Raw genomic sequence first — 26284 nt, 5'->3', positions numbered from 1 at the left:
ATTAAACATGAACTTGCCAGATTTGGAAACATGTATAAGTAAGCCACTACAAGAGAAACAAATACTTAAGAGTTTAGTCAATTTCATTTTAGATGCAGTTTCTCCAGATATGTTTAATGAACCTGAACCGGAAGAGAGAGGCATTGAAAATTACAGATATAGGCCAATCTATGGAAATTTTCTTCCCGGAGGAGCTAACCCAGATTCATATCTAGAAGATCCTGCAGATACAGAGAAAGAAAGTGCTGGGGAGGAAAGACCAGCAGAAGATGAAACTAAATCAGATTCTCTTAAGCAACAGGAACTAGAAAAAACCACTAAAAACTTTTGAAGTAGAACTCAAAGAGCCAAAAAAGTCCCCAGTTGTGCCCATTGTAAGAAATATTTTGAATGAAATTTTTCAGAATGATTTAATTGGTCAGTTAAAGGTGTTTACTCTTCCCCAGTCCCATTTATGTGACATTCCTCATGCTGATGATGAACCATTTGCTCAAACATCTGTTCAGTCCCTGGATAAAACAGTGGGCCCTTTAGTATCTGAAGCAGATGTAACCATTGTTGCAGATGATGTCGTTAGAGCCATATTTCAAAAGCTTTATTCTGCTGCCATGACAGATAGGAATGAAAGTGAAAATAGGTATAATACTATCACCTTTCCAGCAGATAATCTCTTTTCCTAAACCTACCCATGGAGGAAAGTCCCCTGTTTATTCTACCATACTGGACAGAAATCCATGCACATTTCAGTCCACTTTCAATATTGGTAAACTGACCAAAATAAATGTAGTTGAAGATACTATACAGTCAATATTAACAAATTTAGAAGCATCTGCTACTTCCAAAGTAAAGGCGCTCTTTTGTCCTCACAGTGGTTTCCCAGTTCCTGTGGCTTTACCTTCACAGCAGGATGAGATTGCTTTACAACAACCATGGTTATCCACCAAAGATTCATATTCTGAAGACCGATTTTCTTGTTGCTCAATGGATCACAGTAAATCAGGAAAGACCACCTCAATATGTCAACTGAGTGCCTCTAAATTAAATATGTATGCAACAGAAGTGGCTAGGCAAATTTTACAAGGAATCAAACATAAATTAGATCAAGACATAAGAAGTCCATTCTTAACTCAGAGTGTTGTGGCTTTTGAAAGTATTCCAAGTCAGGTTGTTAGCACAGTGTTAGATATTGTGTCTACTAAAGGCAAATATGAAAAAAATGTAATTGACAGAGAGACTGATCCAGTTGCACCAGAAGATATTATTGAAAAGCTATTCAATAAAAGTGATTATCGTAAAAAACTTCAATTTCAAATACTAGATACCATTGAAGGTATCTTAATTGATATCTGTGCGGAAACAATAGATGAGAATAATCTCCCACTTGCTGTATCCACTCTTAAATGTAATGTAAGTGGGAGACATTTAGAAACAAACTCTGAAAGGGACCCTAGGTATACAAATAAGGCTATTCTTACACTTTTAGTTCCTAAGGAGTGCGTTGCTATGATTTCCAATGATATGGTGGATATTGTTCTTCAAAATCTCACTTCTGCTATCATGGTTCACATCAGTGCAAATGATTCCATTTCTCCAAGATTGTCTGCAGCATTTTCTGATGCATTTTCCAAAGCAGAGCATCAACAATCTCCTGTTAAAGGCTCAGTGAATGGAAGGGCAGAGCGTCAACAACCTCTTGTTACAGACTCAGTGAATGAAAGGGCAAAGCGTAAGCAACCTCCTGTTATAGATTCAGTGAATGAAAGGAAAAGGGAGAGATTTCCTTTTGCAAGAAAGGGAGGAGATATTCAGCTGAAATCAGCTCTTCCTGATGATAATCAGACAACTGTACTTAAGAAACAAGATGCCAAGAAATCTACTCCTGATCCATGTAAGGAAAATGCTTACTGTTACTTTATTACTAAAACTATTTTGAATAGATTAAAATCTTTCGCCACAGAAAGAATAGATTTGCTACTTATTCTTGAGACTAGAGAAAAACCGGATGTTGGCTCAGAGTTTACAAATTGTAAACAAAATGACAGTGTGTTTCTTGAATCAAACCAAACGCCATTAGATGTGACTGTCCCGAAAATGTCAACAGCTGGAACCATTCTCAATCAAGAAGTCACAAATTACACACTAGCTAATTACAGAGAAAACCATAGACCTGCAATTCATATATCACAAGCTAGTCTGAAGGAATATGCTGACCTAATCGCCAACACCATTTTGACGCTTATAAAAAATGACATAGACCTAGAAATCCAAAAGATGTATACATATCAAAACAATACTTCATTTCAAGAAAACATCATTGCAAGTGAAACTGTCAACAACATCTTCAAGAGTTTATGTAATAAAATATCTTTGAAGGCAAGTGGCTTTTACTCAAAGCAGGACCCTGATCTTTTTACCCAACTAGCTGTACAAAATGAAATAGTGCCAGGTCAAAGAAAAATGGAAGACAACACCAAACTGTCTCTCTTTTCAAAATACTCAGGTGAAAACCAAAAAACACCAGAAGTGGAAAACCAGAGAAGGACATTGGAAGAAATATTTAGAAATGGAGAATCTGGACAGGAAAAAACAAATTCTTTGTTAAGTGTAGTTAAGGAAATTTTAAAGAAGGCATATCAAAGGGTATTGGAAAACACAGAATATTGTTCTCCATTCAGTGAACTCCCCCACTTTACATCTGATTCTAAGATTAAAACATCAGCATGTAAAAAAGCCTTACAGTCACATATAAGCAGTGTTGCAAAGACATAATTGAAAGTGTTTACACAAAAATGATCTCAGTAATTCTGACCTCGTTATATGAAAACAGTGAGACCAGAGGAGAAATGGAAGCCTCTGGCAGTGATGGATTACTGATGAATTCATCATGCTTTAGAGAACTGAAACAAGCAGAAAAAGGCAGTGTTCCCCCTAAACCTGTGATACCACAAGTTTATCCTTACACAGGCATTGGAAGTGTCAGTTCATTGAAAAACACCTTATTGCAATTTTCTCCATTGTGACTGGGCAAACACTTGGTTCAAAAGGTTCTCAGAAAGATCACAGATTTTGCTTTGCTGAATCTAGAAGAAAATTCACCCCCTAAAGGTCAAGCTGATGAAATTCTGAGGCCATGCAATTCTAAAGCTAGTCCCAAGGGCAGCCCTAGGGCAAGTGTTAAGACAAATTTTAAAACAAAATCAAAAGTTACCTCTTTGTCTAAATTTGGAACAAAAACACAGCTCAGACCTAGTGGAGCTAAAGCCCAAAGCAAAACCAAGTTAGGTCCTAGAGAGAAGACCCTAAAAGGTAGCTGGCCCAAGACTTCCGTTGGGCTCCCACACCTACTGTCAATAGGGGAGGCCAAAAGTCCCTCACCGAGAGCAAAACTCCCCACTGCAGAGCTAAAAATGTATGCCCGGGATATACTACGTAATATTCTGCAAACAACTGTGAATGAATTTGAAGAGGTGAGGCAAAATAGAGCAGTGGCAAATGTAAACACTTTACTGTCTGATCAGACTGAGAGAGCAAGTGGAATAGTGAGTGCAGTTTTGCAAGGACTACGTGCTCTGAAGAATAATTTGGCCAATCCAATAAAGGGCTCACATTCAGATGATCTCAGACTTCCACGGGGGATATTTTAGTACAACCTCTGCTGCAAATCCAGAAGCCCATTTCTCCTTGGAGAATGTTTCTTCACAACTAGACAAACTCTTTCCCAAAGAAGATATTTTTAAACAAATGTTTGACAAATGGCAAACAGAATCAAGCAACCTGGATAACGAAAAGCATAAGCTACCGATGATAGCGAGGCTGTTTTGGATGAAATTTCAACAAAAGCAAAAGAATTAAAACAATCTGTTTCACTTTTAAGTTTGTCACTTCTTGAGCCATGTGAAAGCAGTCACCATCATTTTAAAAGAGCTGCTTCTAGAGTTGAGGATTCTCAAGCACAAATTAATATATTTGGCCAGGAAATCATTAAAAAACTGTTTGAAAAATCAGAGCTGTGCTTCTTGACTCAGATGTTCACAACGGATAGTAAAGAAACACTACAGAGCAAGAAAGAAACTGCTGCTAGAAGAAAATGTGGTTCCTCATGAACAAACAATCTCAACGATGTACCAACTTACAACACAAAGTTGAAAGACAAAACACTGGGGATCGCTGGCCACCAAATCACTCAAGAGATCTTGGAAGGGGTTCTGAACACCTTAGAGTCATTTGCAGACCTACAGTTTAAACATGTCTCTACATATGCTTTTTCTGAAGTTGTGAGAACACCTACTGAAAAAGTTTTTGCTGTGCAACAGAAACCACCAATGAAAACAATATTTCCCAAGTTACAAACACTGACTACGTTTCCTGATGAATCTAAACCAAGTAGTATGATTTCCCAGGAAAACATAAACAATGCCTTCAACAGCTTTATTTTTTCCATTCAGAATTGCTTACTTATGCTGTTAATACTGTTACTGACATGCTTAGTATAATTAAGAACTAGTTTGACAAAGAAAAATGCCACAAGGAACCATCTTCAACTAGCATATTTGAAGAAAACATTGTAGCAAGTCAGATCATCAGCACACTGATAAACCAGTGCACTTATTTCTATGAGTTGATGATCAAAAGCCATCCAAAGGAAAATCTGCTCCAAGGAGCTAAAAATGCCTGCACTGTTAATTGCTCCTGATTTACAACTGGACCAGAAATGTCCACTTCAAAGTCAAAGGGAATTAGCTGCTGGGATGATCCTCCACAAGTCTCCAGCTTGTTGTCTTATTCAGAGGAAGATATGAAAATAAAGGACAAGACTTCCTTAGATGTACCTTCATATGTCAGATACTCTACAGGAGATTCAACTAAAACCATAGAGCCAATGGAAGGGCTCGAATCAGAGTTTAAACCATCATCTTCTACAAGTGAAGCCCAAGCCTTCAGCCATTTTGATCAAGCTGTGAAAGGAGACTACTCTCTCCCAGAAGGCACTGTCTTACAAATTTCATCTCAGAAATCCAGTGACTCTGCACAGGCAGCACCAGAGCACCCATGTCTTTCAAAGAAACGGAAGAGGGTGAAAATCAAAGAGTGCTTCACTATGAGCCCCTCAAACCAGTTGTTAACCCAGATTTTGTTTTGCACAAAGGATATTCCTTTAAGGCAGCATTTATCTGAAAATCTGGTTTGCAGTGTTACAGAGGGATCTAAGATTGGTAACTCAAATTAACTTAAAAGTTCTGTGGCATCATCAAAAGGCTACAGAAATGGGAAAAGTTATTTGTTTAACTGTAATGGTCTCTTCCTTAATCTGGCTTTAACATTGCAAAATGGAAAGTAACATTTGACTAGGGAAGTGAGGAGAATGAAAATTTACTCTTTGAAGCTTCCTTTGGAAAATATGTTCCAAGGATTAGGGTGTTGGAGGGGTGAGGAGTGAACATTCAGAGTCCTTCACAATGTTGCCATTATTCATCAGTTTTAAAAATCCCGGTCAGCCAACACTTTGTCTTTTCCATGAAAATTTCTTTATTTAGAGTGGTGTATTAGTTCCCTAGTAAGAAGTTGAGAAAAACAAGTTATCGTGTCTAAATCTGTTATAAGACTTTCAAAGCAAATGATGAAAACAGTGTACTTAATGTATGCATTTTGCATTTCTTGATGAGTAAAATGTAAACTTTGAAGCAAAAGGAGGAACCTTAGGGTCTCTTCTTTGAACTGGACTGTTAATCTTGAATGCAAAAAAGAATTATCGAAAAGAGGAAATATTGCTTGTGATTTTCATGTATTTTTTCTTTTAAACATATGACTAATATGTAAGTGAAAGGCACTTAAAGATAAGTAATTTTACTAAATTGAAATAGAAACCATGTGAAAGTTGCCTTACCATTCAATACAGTAGAGCCACAGCAAAAATGACTGAATTGATTGTTTTTTAACATTCATTGTCTCTTTAATTCCAGACTTCTAGTAGAAATTCATTTCAGAGTTTAATAAAGCCCGACATCACCGAAGTGGAGCTTTTAAAAGATGTTCAAAGCAAAAAAGATCTTATCATTTGGTTGCTAACTCATGATATTCGTCAAGAAAATTTAGAAAATAAAGAAGAAAGCTTAGCTTCTGATGAAGATGAAGTTGTTTTACAAGAGGTTGTAAAAGAAGAAGAAGAATTTCCAGAAAGCCCACTTGAAGATCAAGTAAAAGAAGACATGAAGCTCACTACCAGCACAGTGGCTCACCCTAAGCCACCAATGAGCAATCGCAGTCTGAAAAAATTTTTGTCAGTAGGAAAATGTCAGCCCAAATCCAGTGTGACTATAATGACTGAAGTGTCACCAGCAAAACAGACGGAATCTGAACAGACACTAATAAGAACTGATTCTAACATTGATGTAACTACCTCAGAATGTGTGACTGTCACAAACTCGTCTTGGGAGAAGAAGACACAACTAAGCGTAAGTGAGAAATGTAACTATCAGTGACCAGGTTTCTATAGAAAGGGTAGAGAGTTTCACAAACTTAGTCCAAGTGATACACATTGGGTAGGAAGATAAGGGCATCAACTGGATCCCAAGTAGTCTCTCCCAGTTCTGATGATATTTACAACAAAAGGGAAATGATTAACAGATGAAGCCAGGTGCCGGGGTCCAGCCCTGGTGGATCCAGAGAATTCGAAGGGGAGACGGCTTCGGTGATCAGGATACAATAGAATCAAAGATACAAAGAGTGGTTAAATAAGGATAGCTCAGTGAGAAAATTCAGTGAAGAAAAGAGGCTGAATAACTTGGTTTACGTGGAAAGCTAATAAAATTCCAGGACAAGGAATTTGCATCACCTACGTAGGCCGCAGGCGTCCTCCCGTTCTCCAGAAGGAGAGGAGACACTGAGGCCTCCCCGGTCAGATCTTAGAAGCCCAGGCAAAATTAGTAGGCTTGACGAGCCTCCACGCTACAGATGGGAATTCAGCCAGAAGGTGAGAGAAAGAACGACATGGGGAGACCAAGCTTTGGTGAACAAGGCCCGCACTTTATTTTCCAAAGTAGTTTTTATACCTCAAGTTGTGCATAGAGGATAGTGGGGGAAGGGGTAGAGGCATGCAGTAAGCCAGGCTTTCTTCCTGCAAACTTATCATATGCAAAAGTTTAGGTGATTTACATCATCTTCTGGCCAGGAGGCCTGTTAACATTTTAAGATCCTTTCTTCAGAAACTTATTTTTCTCTAAAGGTGATTATTCTAAAGTCAGGCGCCACCCTCCAAAAGCATTAGATAAAGTTGCATTCCTATAGGGCAAAGGTGTGGTGGGCTATAACAAGAAAAGAATTAACTCAAGGGTCCAAGGTTACAAACATTAAAGCTATTACTTACATTCCTATACACCAAGTATATTCAGCAATACACTCCCAGGGACAGAGTAGGTAAGGGATATGGAAACTTAGCAGCAAACCTTGGCCCAACAAGTGAAAAACCCTTCACCAATACAATTTCTAATCAATCTTTTAACTGCTCAAAGGAATCTGTATTTAGACAGTTTAGAACATCTCCTGCCTCTCACAGTTGGGAGGCTATGAACAATCACATGTGGCCGGAAGAATCTGTTCAGGCAGGCTAGAGGACTTCCAAAGGAGTTTGTAGGTTGAAACACTCTTGCCACGCCCAGGAACTTTATTGACTGGAGCTGTAAGTTAACTCTTTTTCAGAGAGAGGTGGTGGTGGGGGACAGCCCCCCGTAAAGTCAGAGGTGTAGGTGAGAGCACGAAGCAGTAAAGTGGGCAGACTCTGGTTATGGGGGTAGATGCTCGAGAATTTCCAGGGGGACCCCTGAGGCTCGATCCTGCCTTTGTGTATGCCGAGCCTCCTTCCTCGTGACCTCTGCCACGGGCGGAGTTCCTCACGCTGGCTGCCGGCAGCCAGGAGCCTCGATTGAAGAAAAACAGATCATGGAAAGAGTCCTAGGCTATTTAGAAGGACAAGAAAAACAGAAAATAGGAACTGGTTAGGAGAAATACAAGCTAATTATTTAAAATGCTAGGTTGTGTGGGTTTTGGGTACACTTTACTGCCCTGTAAATACTCATTGGAAGTTTTGTGTGTACCAGCTCCTTTCCAGTGGGCAGGACCAGAAGATGGACTTGAAGGGGAGTAAAAACATTCATGCAAATTCAGCCTATCTGGGTTTGAATTCTGGCTTTGTCACTTAGTAGCTATGTGACATTGGGGAAAGTTATTTAACCAACTATCTTCTTAAAAATTACTTATCCAGCTTGTTAGTTGAATGTGTTGAATATTCCCCCTGTAAACAGCCCATAAACTCTAGCTCTTATCCCTGGTTCTGTACCCTTCTAGTGGTGATCTGGGCCTCACTGACCTCTTGGGTTAGTCCTACCCCAAAAATCGTACCTTAGTCATATGTGTGGGGATTACACATGATTTAGAATTTCCTAGTAAAACAATCCCATGGATTATCCATTTGCAGGAAACCTGGGTTCAGTCCTTGGGTTGGGAAGATCCTCTGGAGAAGGGAAAGGCTACCCACTCCAGTATTCTGGCCTGGAGAATTCCATGGACTACAGTCTATGGAGTTGCAAAGAGTCATACATGACTGAGCGACTTTCACTTCTTTCCAATTAACTCAGAAGCAGCAATGAACCAGAGAAAACAAAACACAGGAATATGACTCTGGCCACTTCAGGAGCTCATCAGGTCAATAGCCTTGCACAAACTCTATGTATTGGGATCTGTTTATTTACTGGAAAGCCATGTGAAATCTCATGAGCAAACAAAGTGTGCCTGGTCAGAAATGCTGGCTATATAGATAACTAAGGAAATGTTGTGGTATATTTTATTTATTATAAACACTCTTTTGTGTCTTACTTGTATTTTTCCAGGAAACAGAAATGAGACCTAGCACCGAACCAACACATCACTTCATCCATAGAATGATGAGTGTATCTTTACATGATGCAGATCTGGCCTCCTTTTCTAGGTACAGTCAAAGTAATACTAGTTGGCTAAGGAAATAGAAATCTGAAATGAAGATTACGTTGATGGGAAGAATGGGCCCCTCAAGTAAACCTGTGAGGAAGCCAGTTTAGCCCGTCAATCTCCCCTCACTCCTTCCCCTAACTCCCCTCTGTGTTTACTTCCTGGGCCTTCCCTCCACATCTTTTCTCCTATTCCTATTTATCTGGTCTCTACTTTCTTCTCCTGGGATCTGCTTTCTAGTATAGTGGTCTATAGTATAGTTACTTTGAGTCTTTAATGTGTTAGGTTCTTGAATCTGGGAGACAGGCTCTGAGCCAGCAGTCCCCACCCTAACGGCTCACCTAAAGGAGTCCCACTTAGTTCATGTGTGTACCTAAATGCTCAGCAGGGTGGCACTGTCAGAAGAACCCCAAGGAGACAGGGGGCAATGTAAATTAGAGCACTCAGGGAAGAATTCTCACAAGTGTTAGAGTTGGAATTGGGCTTTAAATGATGGATAAGATTTAGATAAGGCCATCCAGGTTGGAAAAGACTATAAGAGAAAGGCTGGACCATGTGGTATCTATAGGGACAGGGAGGAACAAAGTACACTGAAGTCTTAATAGTTTTTCTAGAGTAGCCAAAACATGTCTAAAAGTGCCCCTGTGTTCATAAGAATATTCACAAACTGGGAACAGTAGCACTCTGTTTTTGTTTTTTAAAACTTTTTATTGTATATTGGGGTATCACCGATGAACAATGTTGTAATAGTTTCAGGTAGACAGCAAAGGGATTCAGCCATACACATACATGTATCCATTCTCCCCCAAACTCCCTTCCCATCCAGGCTGCCACATAACATTGAGCAGAGTTCCCTGTGCTACACAGTGCTTCCTTGTTGGTTATCCGTTTTAAATACAGCAGTGTGTACATGTCCATCCCAAACTCCCTAACCACCCCTTCACCCCACCCTCCCCGCTGGTAACCATAAGCTCGGAACAGTAGCACTTTGTATCATGGGAGAAATAGGGCATAAGGAAGAAAATCCACCCTGTCCCAACTATATCCTTTTCCACCTGGCACCATGAAATTAAGGTTTCTTTTTGACCCGATGCCATTTTAGGACATCCACTCCTGGCCCACCACTGGCTTTATCTCCACTCACGCTTGTCTTAACATACATAATTAGTATGGCAGGCAAATCTCAACTGTTGGTATCATTGCACAACACGAGTGGGAATATATAAAACCAAAGTCAATGTAGCTGTCATTTTTATCTTGAGAACTCACAGACATACCATGCCAGGTTTGCATCTGTATAAATAAAGACTTGAACAGATGGTTCTTTAACAGTCATTATTATTCATTAATAATTATTCATTCCTTCATATAAAATACAAAGAAAATGAAATGTCTTATATCTTTTCTTTAGTTCTGATGATGAGAGTTCCACCGATCCAAGTGCCAAGGTTGCAGAAGGTTGGATTGATTACTTTTCTTACTTTAAATTAGATTGTATTTAAACAGAGAGTTTGTTCACCGTGTTGATGAATACTGAGTTTTCCAGTAGGCTGATCTAAATTGGAGGAATACTGAGTCAGTTAACCAGCTAGTGTGATGAACTAGTTTGCTTTTTCTGAAACGCTAGTAAGATTCCATTAATAATTGTGGTGAAAAGTGTGTAGTGTGACTATAAGTTTACAGTCACCATGATCCTGTGGGAAATATCCAGGAAATAAAGGTTTATCACATCTATATGTAGACTACAGCCCATGCTGCTAGGATTTAATCATCTCTTTAAGTAGGAATGCTTGCTTTATGTAACTAGGTCAGCCCTAGTAAAATATATTTAAAAGCTTTTAAAGCTAAAAATGAAACCTACATTTATTTGCTTGCATTAAATCTTGGCTAGGGTGCACCCCACTTTAATTCTGTCTCTGTTAAAACTGACTCCTTATTTATGAGTTGGGTTTGGTCCTCCATTCTTTTAAAGCTCAAAGGATCAATGTGGCTCTAACAGTGGGACAGCACTGAGGTAGGGGTATCATGTTTACTGTAAAGATGGCCTGAAAACTCCAGCTACAGAGCTGGAGTTGGCCTTGGTTGTTTCAAGCCTGCACCCACTCAAGAAGCTACTCAAGAAATATATCCTCTCCATTTGAGAGTGGGAATAACATTCATTAAAAGATGAATCATAGAATGGAGGTAAGTTGCCAGAATCCCATAAATAGGTCATCGTCAGAGGATGATACGTCACTGGCGTGTTTCCTGTATTATGGAATCATAGGCTGTCAGAGCCAGAAAGTAGCTAGTATAACCTTATTTTACAGCTGAAGAGACTGAGGTTCAGGGTAGGGAAGTGACTTGTCCAAGGTCATACTGTCAGTCAGAATATGGATCCCAAGTCTCCTAAATCTGAACTCAATGTCATTGTTTTCTTCAACTTCACTGCAGTGAGTCACACTTAGATATAGGTGTCCTGTGGTAATATTTAATATTGCACCTGTCCAGTTCATGCATTCATTCACATTCAACAGAGTCACTGAGCACTTTCTTCGGGCTGGACGCTGTTCTAAGTTGTGGAGATACAGCTGCGAATGAGAGACAAAGTCTTCACCTCCTTCTAATTGGGAAGGGGATATAAACACAGTAGGGCTTCATCTGGGGTGGTGAAGAGTTGGCCAGGACTGAGCGACTGAGTACAGCACATAAACACAATAATTCTAGATAGGAATAAGTACTTCCCATTTCACCCAGATAAAGGCCAGGGTCTTTACAATGGCTTACAAGGCCACATATGGTCTGGATTCCACTCACCCCTCCTGGTAACCTGTCTGACCACCTCTCTTTATGATCCCTCTTAATCACTCCACTCCAGCCACATGAACATTTATCTTCTTCAGATCTTTGCTGAAGTATTATATTTGAAGTCAAAAATTCCCTGAACACTTTTCTTTAAAACTGAAACCCCAATGCCACCCCAGCACTCCCTGCTTTAATTTTATCCCTAGCATTTGTACCATCTGAAAGCTTTTTAAAAAAATTGTTTATTGACTCTCCCCCTTCCCTAGAATGTTAGTTCCATGAGGGCAGGGATTTTTCTCTGTTCACTGTATCCCCACATGTCTACAAAAGAAGCACAGAGTAGATACTCAGTACATATTTGTGACATTCATGAATGAATATGAAAAACACATAAAGAAGAGCCCAAGTGATACAGACTGACTGGCTAGATTAGTTTGGTCCAAGAAGTCTAGAAACATCAGATCTTAATAACGGGAAGGAAGTGACCACAAGAAGATCTGGAAGCAGAGGGTCCCACACACAGAGTTCAGTAAGTGCAAGGGACCCTAGATGGGATGAGTTTGGCATGTTAGAGGCATCTTCCCCACGACCTGTGCCCAGAATTTGAGGATCTCACCTCTTTTGGTTTCTTCTGCTTGCCTAGTTTCTGCGATTCTCTGATGAAATTACTGAGGTTATTTTTGTGCTAAAATGTGTATATGTCTCAGAAATAACTGTTTTCCAATATTGTGTTTTGATCACAGAAAGTCTTGAATGTCCATGTCTGGAGAATTTGAGCAATCTTAAGGTAAATATTTTTCACTGGTTCCCCTCATGGTGAGCCAGTGGAACCCTGACAGAAATGAGGGAGTGCCTTAAAGTAAGGGTGTGGCGTGCCTTGAGGGGCCTCAGGAAGCACTCCCAGTTGGGGCCAACCCCTGGTTGAAGGTATTGTCCCCGAGTAAGTGCACAGAGTAAGCCCCTTAGCACCTGAGAACAATGGCACGCAAGGAGTGAGGCCCTGGAACTGGAGGGCCCGGTGTGGGCAGCGAGGGAACAGATGCTTCGAAGAGGAAGGGGCGCTGGCTGAGGGAAATGAACGCTGGCTCCATCTGCTTTGCAGGGTGCCCTTCCTAGGCAGCTTTCCAAAAACCTGGCCCACTCCTTAGTGTGATCCCAAGAAATTCCCTCCACCTAAAGCCCTCTTAGGAAGTCTCTGAGGAGACTGAAACTACAGATCCTCCTAGATCCTCCTCTCTGTTTTGTATTACTTTTGCTTTACTCTTGGTTCACTTTAACCATCCCCCAGCACGCGTGTACACACACATAAACACAAGTCATCCCCCTTATCCTGCGTTATTTTCTTCACACCTCTTAGGTCACCATTTAGTCATTTATTCACCATTTATCAAGTGCCTACTATGTGCCGAGGGCTAGAGATTCAGAAGTAAACAAAGCTGTCAAATATTCCTGCCCTCATCCTCTGGCACAGGATTCACTTGAGTATAAGCTTCATGACAGCAAGGGCTTGTCTTGTCAGAATAACTGCCTTAGCACCATCAGAGTCAAATTTCAACTAAGTCAGGAGTGCCTCAACTCCTGCCCCCATGACGCTGATGGACAGCCCTGTGTGGGAACTGTTACACAGAGCAGAGGTTCTCAACCCTGGCTGCAGCCTGGAATCAACTGTAACAACTGATGCCCAGCGTTCCATCCCCAGAGATTCGGATTCAGTTGGTCTGGGTTGCAGCCTGGGCCCTGGGTGATGCTGATGAACAGGCAGTGTTGAGAACCACTGAGTTAGCGGACTTGTGTCTGGCCATTTAGTAGCATCTGCCCCTTCCCCTCCTTCCTTTGGATAAGGCATTCTCAACCTGACTTCATGCTAGAGTCACCCAGGCAACTTAGAAAAGAGAACAATGCTTGCCCCAGCCTCAGGGATTCCTGTTCGTTTGGGGCGGGGTCCAAGCATGCCTATTTGTAATATTTCTCCAGATGGTTGTGTTGTGCAGCCAACGTTGAGACCCAGTCCCTTAGATTGTTCTGTCCCAGTTTATCCCTTTCTATATCCTATCCTCAGTATCTTAATCCATAAACTGCCTCAAATCCAAAATTTCACCATAATACTCTGCTCTCCATACCAACGACAGGTGTTGGTGTGGAGAGCTTCTCTCATCTCTCATGCTTCTCTCATCTTGCCTTCATTGATTTGCCCCATCCTTTTTAACCGCCCTCACCATGGCACACCTAGCCCAGCCACCTCCCCCAGCCTGTTGCAGGCCCTTCTGGGACCCTGCTGCTTCTGCATTCCAGGGGGTGAGGAAGGTCCACAGAGCAGAGCCAGCGCCTGAGCCACCATCTCCGCCCTGCCCCCTCCAGGCTGCTGCAACCTCACACTGCCACTTTCTTGCTCCAGACCTCACAATGGTTAAGAATTATTTCAAAGAAGATTGGGGTAGTAAAATGGACCTCCCCTTGCCTCCTCCTTCCCTTAAGACCTCCACTATCATAAGCTTTGCTCAGAGAAGGATCGAAAAGGTTTTATTTGTTCCAAGCTCCAGGAGGGGAGGGGCAGCATGGCTGACATTGTTCTGTGACCTGGGACAGGTGAGCCCTTGAAATTATCCGCCAGGGGCAGCCCTTGTCTGAGTCTGGCGCCAATCCTGGGTGTCCTAATTAGCAAGAATTATGAGAAGTCATGCCTAGGAATAACCAAAGTCCCAGAAGATAATTCTTTGAGACTGAGGGGCCCTGAGATTACTGTGTATGATGCCACCATGGTTGTGCTCCCTTCAGGGTTTCTAGTGTTCGCTGTCCATCAAAGGGCAGAGGCTTAAGCTGGTATTTCACCTTTGTCTTGGCAGTTTCTCACCCTCTATCAACGCAGAAGAGACCGGACCAGCCCATATTCCTCAAACGATGGCACTTCAGGTACAACAAATGTATCATTTTAGAATGAAGCTCTCAATTATGTCATTTTGAACATAGAGGAGTTTTGATCATTTACCCTCCTTGCCCATCACATTGAATGGGTCTTGCCTTGCAGCACACCCACCCACCACCAGTACGAGGATGAGATAATATGACTTAGTATGTATGTGTGTGTGTGTGTGTGTGTGTGTGTGTATGTGAGTCACTCAGTCGTGTCTGACTCTTTGCGACTCTGTGGATTGTAGCCCTCCAGGCTCCTATGTCCATGGGATTCTCCAGGCAAGGATACTGGAGTGGGTGGCCATTTCCTTCTCCCTTAGTATGTATGTAGATTGCAATTTGCAGGTTATTATGCAGTTCTCTGACTTAAACGTGCAGGCAGTTCCTGGTCATGGGAGTAACATTTGTTAGGGACCGGCCATGTACCAGGCATTCTGCTAAGTGCTTTTCTCACATCCACCCCGTGAAGCATCATTTCCATTATATCGACAAGGTAACAGTCACTAAAGCTTATCACACCATGCTTCCTTGAAAGTCTTGAAGCTCTCTCTGAGAGAGGAGAAAATGGAGGCAAATGACCTGCCTGAGGTGGCACAGCCAGCAGGTGGCTGAGCCAGGGCTCAAACATCACAGGTCTTGAGGCTCTATCCCATATTCTTTTTCCTGCCAAACAGGGGTCACATCTCAGAACTAAGCAGTGACCAGGAACTTCCTGCAGAGTTCAGTGATAAGTCGAAAAGATCCCATCTAGGTTTCCAAGTAGCATGTCCAGTCAAAGAGTAAAATCGCATTCTTCTGCGACTTCAGTTTGATGGGGACACCTCCTCCCAACCCCTACATTCTACACATTAGAGGAATTCACTGAGAAGCAGTTCAGATAACCTATTTTTGCTCGGATAAGGGCTTTTGGAGGAAGGAATGCAGAAATGGCTCACCCTGTGCTAAGGTGCTCAAAGTAGAAAAGCTCCCCCCAGAGGAGAGTTTACATTGAATTTGAAATTACAATGATACCTGCTTAGGAAACCCCCCCCCCCCAAAAAAGAGGGGACTTCTGGACCAACACAGGCTCATTACAGCTTATTTTTCACGAATAGGATTTTGGGGGAATCAAAATCAGTTCATGGTACGATGTGTCATTCCCTAGCCCTTGGCATGTGTCATGGCCATAAACACCCAGGTACATTTCTCTCTTCAGAGTGACCAGTACCAACCAAGTGAAGTCCATGGTGCTGCCCACAAAGCAGATCAAAGCAGCAGCAGGGTGTCTTGAAGGAGACCTGGAAATGGTGGCCAGGCATCTACATTTTTAACAAGACCCGCAAATTGCAAAAACAAAGCTTTATTTTTCCCCTCAAGATTTTCAGAATGTGGCCTTGCAGTATATGCTTGAATTCGGTAACTCTTTGTCTTACTCTTTCAGAAGAGATCTCTCCATTCAAGCCTTTACCTTTGCCTTTGCACATTTTGGCTTTTTCCTTCTGAATTTCTTGGTTGTTCTTATTTAGTTTAATTTATCAGCACAGTCCAGTACTGCATGATTGATCTGAAGAGCTAAACTATTCCCACCCCCCACTTTATTTGCAGTTAAATTTGCTATCTGCTACCTTAGTTTTAATCATAGATCCTTGGGGTTCCTAAGGTTATATTGCTAAAGAGAAAAACTGAGGATTTGCAAGAGGTCTAGGAGAACCCTGTCTTTTACTAGAAATAAGAAGGTATGTTCTTTATTGCCCTGTGTCTTTTTATGACATCTTGTCACAATTCATCAGCAACAAAGGTAAATGCGCATTTCTGTCCTTACAGATACAACAATCATTTTGTTAACATAAACTATTAGATGCTCTAAGAGCCCTTTGCACAAGACAAGTGGTATAGAACAATGAGTCCAAATGGAGCCTTTTATTGGCCACTCAAGTCCTGTATGGCTCACACAACAAACAGATCACTTGGGTCAGACAACTGAAAATGTTCCCAAACCGAGTGAGAAATGCTAGCCTCTTGTAGTGCACAGCTGCTTTTGCCTGGACATTTTGAAATGGACACCAGTACTGTTGAGAGTTGAAAGTTACCTTCTTGTGTGGAATTAGCTCATCAGGCTACCCATGTGACCTTAGACAAGGCATCTGACTTCACTGGGTTTCTCCTGCTTTCTTCCCAAGGCTGTCAGAAGGAGCAAACTACTCTTTGTGAAAGCACTTTTAAAAACAAAAGCTACGAGATAACTACTTATTTCTGAATCCTAAATGATCGCTCCCCGGGCCCTGACAGCAATTGGAAAGCCTGGTAACTGATCACATTTCTCTTTTGGTTGTTCACAGACTTTGAACCATACTTCCTCTAGACAGGGGTCTGAAATGATGAGGACGACATCATCAACTTTCTCCAAAGTGTTTTCAAGATCTAACACCAGTGTTCCGAAACCTTCCTCACCCTCACCTCCTCACCAGAACAGAAACTGAGACTGTAATACCCAATAACAGTAAGCATATTGACCTTCCTCAAAAAATAAACGGTTGTTAAAGCTGACATTGTGTCCTACACACTGATTCTTATATTGAAAATAAGAGCAAAGAAAGCATAAAGAGGCAGTTGGAGAAAAGAAGGGTTTTGATAAATGCTTCTGACAAGCATTTTGGGATGAAAAGAGCAGCTCTGTGTCACATATAGATCCATCTAGCAGGCAGTGTGGGGTTGAAGCTCTGCTCTTGAGGGCCCTGCAGCCTTGCTGGGAAGATGAGAACTAACTCCAAAGCAAACGTGTCATACCAGTAAAGCAACGTGTCATCACATCTTTCAGGCACCCTGGGTGTTCAAAGAAGGGAGTCATCGCTGTGGGCTGGAGTCGTTAGGATACATTTGCTGGAGGAACTGGAATTCAGAGAACCCTCAAAGGACCGTTAGGATTAGGGAGGCCTTGACGGCACCAGGAAGGCCATCCCCTCAGGTCACACCCCTGCATACACTGCTGCCACGCCTGAACAATTTAGCTCTGGCCCACAGGACATTCCACGATAATGGAAAGGGTCTGTATCTGCTCAGTTTGGTACAGGAGGCACCAGCCCCACGTGGCTATTGTCACTAGCGTGACTGAGGAACCCGGTCTTTCCGTTTTATTTCAGTTTAAATAGCCACATGTAGCTAGTGGTTCCCTTATCAGACAGCACTAGTCTAATCGGTACAAGGCCTCAGGGACAGCAGCCAGTTCCAATTAGGTTGAAGGAGTCCCTGAAAGGTCATTTCCAAAGTCTATCCTCAAACAAAGACGTGTAGACATCTAACTCCTCAGGGGGGCTTTGAAGCCTCCAGGCATCCTCTTGGTCCCTTTAAGAGACATGAACCACCAGTGTGGCCAGAGAGGAGCTCGTGGTTTCCAGCCATATTTGTGCCGCTGCACTTGTCAAAACTCAATTGATGGAGAAAGGATAAGCCCCATGGAGAACACCAAAGTCAGGGAATCACAAATAGAACATTGGAACCTGCATCTGCCAGCTGGCCTCAAGCAGTGCTTGGCTAGAAACGGCTTCCATGGGACAGAAACACATGAAGATGATCACTCACTAGTCATTCTCATACCCCAGCTTTATCCAGGAATTTAGGTCAGTGGAAGGTCTCAGCCTTATACTAATGCCCAAGGGAAATATTTCTATGAAAGTAAATTTCCTTTATGCTGTATCTATAGTCCAGAAATGTTAAGTGAAGCTTAGTAAATAGAATGGCAGGCAGTTCTGCCCAAATACCACATATACCTAAATTGCACTGCCTTCATCTCATTTCTGCCCTTACACACTGAAGTTCATCGCACGCGGCAGCATAAGTTTAAAGTTAGCTTTTAAAGATCTACAATAATGACAAGCACTGATCTTACATAAGCCTTTGTTTTTATTAAAAAGTAATACCAAAAAATAAAACTCTTTTAAAGTAATAGCAATCCAGTTAGGAAATCAAAAGTTATAAAAGCTACAGTGAAAAGTTTCCCTCTCCTCTCCCAGCTGTCGGCCTGGTTCACCTCTCCCAAAGCAATCTCTATTACCAATGGGAGCAGTATCCTTCTCAGAGTTAGGCTTTGGATAACAAGTGTATTTTCATATGACTTGAGCAAGAAGTCTAGTCTCCTCCCTCAAACAAGGCAGAAAACAGAGAGGAAGAGGGAGGTGAGAATGGAAGGAGAGAATGCGTGCACGCTATCTGACAGCTACTATGTCCTAATATCACTGCATTCGTAGTCTCAAATAAAGTCAGTCATTTTTTCCAATGCTCTTTTGTCTAATGAATTAAATGTCAAAAGGTGAGCACCAGAATGGGAGGAAAGCTGCTTACCATAGCTCTTCAAAGTCTGCTGGCCAAAATACATTAAGAGTGTATGAGCTGGTAACTACAGTCCTTAGAGATAGAACCATTTAGATATTTACTTGTGGCGGATTCATTTTGATATTTGGCAAAACTAATACAATTTGTAAAGTTTAAAAATAAAAAAAAATAAAAGTAACAATGCAGTGAAATAAAATGCAAATTAGAATAACTAAAATGCAAATTAGCATAACCCAAATGTATCACAATATACCTTTTAGAGAAGAAAACAGGAATAAAATGATAAAAATCCAGTGTTGCCCAGATGTAGGGAATTACATTTGAACTCTACAGTGGTGACAATCCTACAAATTTGATCTTTCTGAAAAGCAGTCTAACAATAAGATGAGTTATGGTTCCAGCTGTACTTTTGGACCTGGTAACTACATTTAGGTAAATTTGGTCCAAGGGAATAATATAAAGCGAAAAAAAATGTTAAAGCCTATATAAAAACGTACATAGCATTACTATTAATTATGAAGAAAAATTAAAACAATCCTAGTGGGACACTGGTGTGCTGTATTATCAGGAAAGAATGCTAGTGAAAATATATACACAAAGGAATGCAGATATGAAATAAGTAAAACCAGCACACAAATAAGATGTGAGCACAGAATAAGGCCCTGTTCGGGCCTCCCCACACAGGGGCGCTGGGAGGGGAGGCGTCAGTGCCCCTCCGTTCCCCTCGTGCTGTGGATGTGTTCCAAGGGGCCCAACCGGGCCTGCCAAGCAAGCAGGACATGAACCGGAAGGGCCAGAATGTGGCCACAGACCCAAGGAGACCCCAGGGTTTCCTACAACCACCAGGGAAGGCTAGAGGAGAAAACAAGATGTCACACAGATAACAATTACACAGTACACTTTATGATTTGGCAACCATATGATATACTAATAAAAATTCAAGGAACTTAAGAGATCTAAACAATCATGAAGGACTTTTTTTTTTTTTTTGGCTGCTGTTAGCTGCTTGCTAACAAATGCCTTTCTCTTGAGGAAACATCATCACAACCATCTCCAACATCAATTCTTACGCCAATTCTAAACCTAGCCTAAGGTGGATAATATCAAATGCCTCAGTTTCTTATGAGGCGTAGAAAAACCAAGCATTAGTTCAGATTTTTTCGAACAACTTCTGTAAAGATAGTAGGTCATCTTCAGTCAACCCCAAGGTGCTCTTCTAAATTCTAAGCTGACAAAAGGTAACCAAATTTTTGACTGATGTTCAGTATGGAAAGTATATTGGCATTAAATATACAATAGCTATATAGCTAGGTGACAAGCATATATTTTAGAGTAACTTGTGTCATATGGTTTTGCCCCTTTTTAGGACCCAGCACATAATTTCAGTATTCTTAATGATTCATCTAGGGACCAATGTGTCTTTGATGACACGCTACTGGTCATACTTAGTTTGCATGCATGCTAAGTTGCTTCATTTGTGTCCAACTCTTTACAACCCAATGGACTGTAGCCTGCTAGGCTCCTCTGTCCATGGAATTCTCTAGGCAAGAATACAGGAGTGGGTTTCCATGCCCTCATCCAGGGGATCTTCCTGATACAGGGATCAAACTGGCCCCTCGTACATTGCAGGCGGACTCTGTACCACTGAGCCACCAGGGAAGCCCATACTTAAAGAATAACAAATGCTTATCACAGATATAATTATTATTTCCAACTGGAAAAAATGATGTGCTCTTATCATTCATTTTATGGTGGAGTTCCCAGTAACACTTGCAGAAATCACGGGCCACCTATTTAGTAAAGGAAAGATACTAGGTTAAATCCTTTCAGTACAAATAGTCACACCCAAACACGTCTTCTAAGCTTACCTTTTCAGATGAAAGATATCAGCAAATGTTTGACTTTATTGTTTGGTCTCAACAGCATAGTGCACAGCACTTTATACTTCACTAGACTACCATTTAGACAATGACCAGGCTATTCCTTTCAAAAAGCTTCGAAGCATGTTTACAGAACATCTGTACTAGATAAGGATCACTTCCAATTTAGGGTTCACTGAGTCCATTAACTGCCAAGATAGATACTTAGGAGGTACACATTCCAGTAGGTTAGAGGAAGGAAAGAGACAGACTAGGGTGTTAATTAGGCCACATGAAAGAAATAATGATATGCCAAGAAGTAAAAATTGTTCTTAATGAGCACTTTATTCACTGGCTGTTCAGCGTTGAGGTCACTGCGAGTTTGTCCACCAATGAATTGCAACTCTTCTGTGAAGTGAACCCATGAAAGGAACCAGTAAACATTCGCTGTTGCCAAAGATCAAGTAAAACCAATAGCTAGCTGGTTGTTCTCAGCTGGGCATAGTGCAGGGTGTATTTGTCCCTCTCAGATCTCTGACTCCAGGGAGCATAAGTGACTGACTGCCACAGCTACTGAGCTCTGAAATGCAGTGCTGCTGCACTTTCCATCATCACTGCATTTTCACCAAGGCCACATTTCTCATGGGCTGCTCTCAGCCAATGGCAGAGTGTAGCAGAGATGCTAAGATTGGTTATTCCTTCAAGACACAGGACTTCCCCTGCCGGGGTCCAGCCCCGGTGGATCCAGGGAATTCGAAGCGGGGACGGCGTCGGCGAGGATCAGGAAACAACTGCTTAACTAAACGTTAATTAAGGATATAAAGAGTAATAGAATGAGGATAGCTCAGTGAGGAAATTCAGTGGAGAAAAGAGGCTGAAATAAGGATAGCTCAGTAGGAAAATTCAGTGGAGAAAAGAGGCTGAATAATTCAGCCAGAAGGTGAGAGAAAGAACGACATGGGGAGACCAAGTTTCGGTGAACAAGGCCCGCACTTTATTTTCCAAAGTAGTTTTTATACCTTAAGTTATGCATAGAGGATAATGGGGGAAGGGGTAGAGTCATGCAGCAAGCCAGGCTTTCTTCCTGCAAACTTATCATATGCAAAAGCTTAGGTGATTTGCATCATCTTCTGGCCCGGAGGCCTGTTAACATTTTAAGACCCTTTCTTCAGAAAACTTATTTTTCTCTAAAGGTGATTGGTCAGGAGCCACCCTCCAAAAGCATTAGATAAAGTTGCATTCCTACAGAGCAAAGGTGTGGTGGGCTATAACAAGAAAAAGAATTAACTCAAGGGTCCCAGGTTACAAACATTAAAGCTACCATTTACACCAATTATATTAATCAATACACTGCCAGGGACACAGCAGGTAAGGGATATGGAGACTGAGCAGCAAACATTGGCCCAACAAGTGAAAATCCCTTCACCAATACAATTTCTAATCAATCTTTTAACTGCTCAAAGGAATCTGTATTTAGACAGTTTAGAACATCTCCTGCCTCTCACAGTTGGGAGGCTCTGAGCAATCACATGTGGCCGGAAAAACCTATTCAGGCAGGCTAGAGGATTTCCAAAGGAGTTTGTAGGTTGAAACACTGTCACACCCAGGAATTATTAACTGGAGCTGTAAGCTGACTCTTTTTTCAGAGAGAGGTAGTGGGGGACAGCCCCCCGTAAAGCCAGAGGTGTAGGTGAAAGCACAAAGCAGAAAGTAGGCAGACTCTGGTTTTGGGGGTATATGCTCGAGAATTTCCAGGGAGACTCCTGAGGCTCGATCCCACCTTTGCGTATGCCGAGCCTCCTTCCTCATGACCTTTGTCATGGGCGGAGCTCCTCACGCTGGCTCCCGGCAGTGATAGAATTCCAGTTGAGCTATTCCAGATCCTGAAAGATGATGCTGTGGAAAGTGCTGCACTCAATATGCAATATGCAATATGCACTCAGTATGCGATATGCCGGCTCCCAGCATTCCCCCACAGGTGACTGGGCAGGGATGCTGTCAGGGAAGCAGCCCATCCTCACAAAGGATGGCAGGTCGACCTGAGCCCACATTACAGATGCAAAGTAGACAGACTTCATGGGGCAGAACAAGATAGTAATACTTTATCAGCAAACAGCATGGGTATCAGTGGAGTTCTGCCAGTCCCCCAAGGGCAATGCAATGGGCTCAGAGACATGCTACCTATGTGGCGGGTTGCATCACTGCCGAGGAACCCAGGGTCAAGGGCCCAGGACCTTCTGAGCAAAGAACAAACAAAGCAGTGCTCCTTCCCCTGGGAAGCGAGTGGTTAAACAGTAGTCACACTAGGGTCACTTTGCCCTACAGAAATGGTTCAGCATCAAGAAGCAGGTAAACTGTGCTTTCAAGAACCTCAGCAAGAATGTGCAGATGCTCAGGGCCCATGGTGGACTGCCTGTCCTGAAAGACGCATTTGCTTCGCAAGATGTCCTTAGAATCGCACCACCTGGTTAAGAATTCTCCTCTCCACCCTTCCTTCCCTCCCTCTCTCCACCGGCGTTAGAGACCTGCATCTAGCCCCACAGCTCTCCCCTGACTCCCTCCCCACTCTCCCTCATAGGCCCTTACCCTGATAAACCTCTTATGCGTGTAATCCCATCTTGGCCCCTGCTTCTCAGAGAACCCGAATTACCACAGATGGTGCCAGCAGTGGTCCAAGAGAACAGGCTGTGTAAGGTGGGGCCTGGGACTGCTTCAGTCACTGCCTGGTGGGCAGGATGGACACTGTCCTGAGGGGATGTGGGGCACGGATAGTCCCAGGCCTTGAGGACCCAACTGCTACAGATTTCTCTGGAGATGATGTGGGAAAACTGAGAAAACAGGCTGCCGGATGTGGTGATTCAGACTTTTGAAAATGGAGGAATAAGGAAGGCCTACAAAGACAGTGGAAATGGCTGGGTACTGTTAAGGGTACTGATGCCCTGCAGCAGGGCAATGAGAAATGGATGACCGTTAAGTAAAGAGTATGTGTGAGAGCCAGAGGGCCTCCAGCGAGCTTCCCAAGAGCCCCTCAGTTCCTGCAGTGGAGGAGTGGATGCAGCAGAGCAACAAAGAAGCCATAAGAGTTGCAGAACTCCAGGGAGATTAAATACTCAACATCTAACATATGGCAGGTCGGCTTTGCTGCAGTCAGGGCCACATGACTTCATATGGTTGGAAAATCCTTGGGACCCTGAAACTTGGGGTAGGAACATCTGGTTAGACTCTCCTGAAGGCGGTGGCTAGGAGACACCCCCACCCAGCTCTCAATATGCCAAGGGGGCCATTCTTTCCAAACAAGGGCTTGCACACCCTGTGCTGGAAGATGCTAGAGGCTGCTCCCCTCACCAGACACGCAGTGCCCCCCGCCCCGAGCCAGGAGCTGTGTCCAGCCTCTTTCCTGGTTACCAAACTGCTATCTAGGATTAAATTCCAGCATTACCTGGCTAGGGAAGTGCTGGGCCTACCAAAAAGCTGCAAGAATTAACTGGCAGCTACTGACAGGAGCCATGGGAACACTGGGTTTGGTTTTCAAGGGTGCTGTATCAAGAATCAGAAAAGCAGGAATTCAGACTTAGAACTCAGCATATAGGATTTAGAGGGCTTCCCAAGTGGCTCAGTGGTAAAAGAATCCGGCTACAATGCAGGAGACATGGGAGATGCAGGTTCAATCCCTGGGTGGGGAAGATCCCCTGGAGGAGGGCACAGCAACCCACTCCAGTATTCTTGCCTGGAGAAGTCCACTGTCAGAGGAGCCTGGTGGGCTACAGTCTATAGGGCTGCAGACTCAGACACGACTGTAGCGACTGAGCACACGCACACACATACATACAGAATTTAACCCCCAGGCAAGAACTGCAGGGGGTGAGCAGCTTCCACTGAGGTGGCTCACAGAGGACTGGAGAAAGTGCTGGCCACCACTAGGCAAAGCAGGAACACCTGAGCGGTCCTGGCAAAGGACCAAGGAACGAATGAAGAGGCCAAGGGGAGTAGGTATCCTGGAGAGATTACGTGAGGTTAAGAAACCTCACCAGAGGGTAGTATTCCATAGCAGGGTCCAGAGGATATCCCACTCACAGAGGCTCATTAGGTTCAGAGGTGGCCTCCTCTGCAGGCCGGGGATGGCAGTAAGAGATCATCACAGAGCTGGGGCCCCACAGTAATAAAAACCTAGGAAGTGCCGAAGAATTGATACTTTTGAACTGTGGTGGTGAAGACTCTTGAGAGTCCCCTGGACTGTAAGGAGATCAAACCAGTCAATCCTAAAGGAAATCAATTCTGAATAGTATTGGAAGAACTGATGCTGAAGCTGAGGCTCCAATACTGTGGCCACCTGATGCAAAGAGCTGACTCATCAGAAAAGCCCCTTGATGCTGGGAAGGATTGACGGCGGGAGGAGAAGGGGGCAACAGAGGATGAGATGGTTGGATGGCATCACTGACTCGATGGACATGAGTTTGAGCAAGCTCCGGTTGGTGATAGACAGGGAAGCCTGGTGTGCTTCAGTCCACGGGGTTGCAAAGAGTCGGACATGACTGAGTAACTGAACTGAACTGAGTGGTGCTTATCCACCAGAAGCCAGGAAGACACAAATACTAAAGCGAACCTCAAGGTCAGAAGGGCAACCAAGCAGGCTTCACCCACATGGACTCATGGAAATAGCGCAAATGGACCATAGAGTCCCTAGAAGCAATACAGAGAGCCACCAAGGGTTATCACTCAAGATCTACAAGCTGAAAAAGGCAAAAGTGGGGAAACAGGGGGCCGAGGGAGGTTCTCCCCAATAAAAAGTCCAAATTACTTGCTCAATTTCCAGACATCAGCCCATCCTCAGATCTAGAAGAGGTAGCTGGGCCCCTAGAAGGAAGGACAATGCCATGTAATGCTTCTCCCAGCACTAGCGGTGTATGTACACTGGGGCAAGAATAGCCAGACATCTGAATACTGGATGCAAGATATATATGGTGTATGTAGATAGATATATATATACATACATACATATTATATACACATTCATATATGTTATACCCTGTTTCTCTGAAAAACCCCTAATTGATATATAAATCAAATACATATTCCATGGAGATGCAGTAGATCAGCGCTGCTGTTAAACACCTGAACGATGCAGACAGTGGTAGGCTCTATGGTAACTCTGCACCTGTGGCCATATGGGGATTCCTGTATGACCAGCTGAAGGAGGAAACAGCTTGAGCCTGGTTTACAGATGGGTCAGCACTCAATATCTAAGTACAAAACGAAGATGGGTGGTATCTATGTAACAGCAGATACGTTCACGGGGGAGAAGGAACATTTTTCCAGTGGATGGAACAACAAAGCAGGGCACTTGACTTGGTGTGGAAAAAGTGGCCCAAAGTGAGACCATTTATTGAATACATAAGACTCCAGGAAGTGGCCAATGGCTTGACCGTCCAATTGGAAGCCTGGAA

The 26284-nt window shown here is 42.9% G+C and overlaps 1 protein-coding gene across 6 annotated transcripts in view; it reads left to right on the top strand.

The window, feature by feature from the left end:
* The window catches only part of LOC139181411 (fibrous sheath-interacting protein 2-like), a 155734-nt gene extending 138535 nt beyond the window's left edge, over positions 1-17199 (top strand). For 5 of the 6 annotated variants that reach the window (XM_070784792.1, XM_070784790.1, XM_070784791.1 and 2 more), the window contains 6 exons: positions 5961-6452; positions 8883-8980; positions 10391-10437; positions 12507-12550; positions 14607-14673; positions 16992-17199. In XM_070784792.1, the coding sequence (XP_070640893.1) occupies positions 5961-6452; positions 8883-8980; positions 10391-10437; positions 12507-12550; positions 14607-14673; positions 16992-17014 (771 nt within the window). In that variant the 3' untranslated portion in view covers positions 17015-17199. The remainder of the gene's footprint in view (positions 1-5960; positions 6453-8882; positions 8981-10390; positions 10438-12506; positions 12551-14606; positions 14674-16991) is intronic. The other variant, XR_011565379.1, reaches the window with a different exon arrangement.
* The last annotated feature ends 9085 nt before the right edge of the window (positions 17200-26284 follow it).

Source organism: Bos indicus, chromosome X (assembly GCF_029378745.1).
Source record: "Bos indicus isolate NIAB-ARS_2022 breed Sahiwal x Tharparkar chromosome X, NIAB-ARS_B.indTharparkar_mat_pri_1.0, whole genome shotgun sequence".
Lineage (NCBI taxonomy): Eukaryota > Metazoa > Chordata > Mammalia > Artiodactyla > Bovidae > Bos > Bos indicus.
Note: the sequence above shows the minus strand (reverse complement) of the source record. Positions and strands in the feature narration are given on the sequence as shown.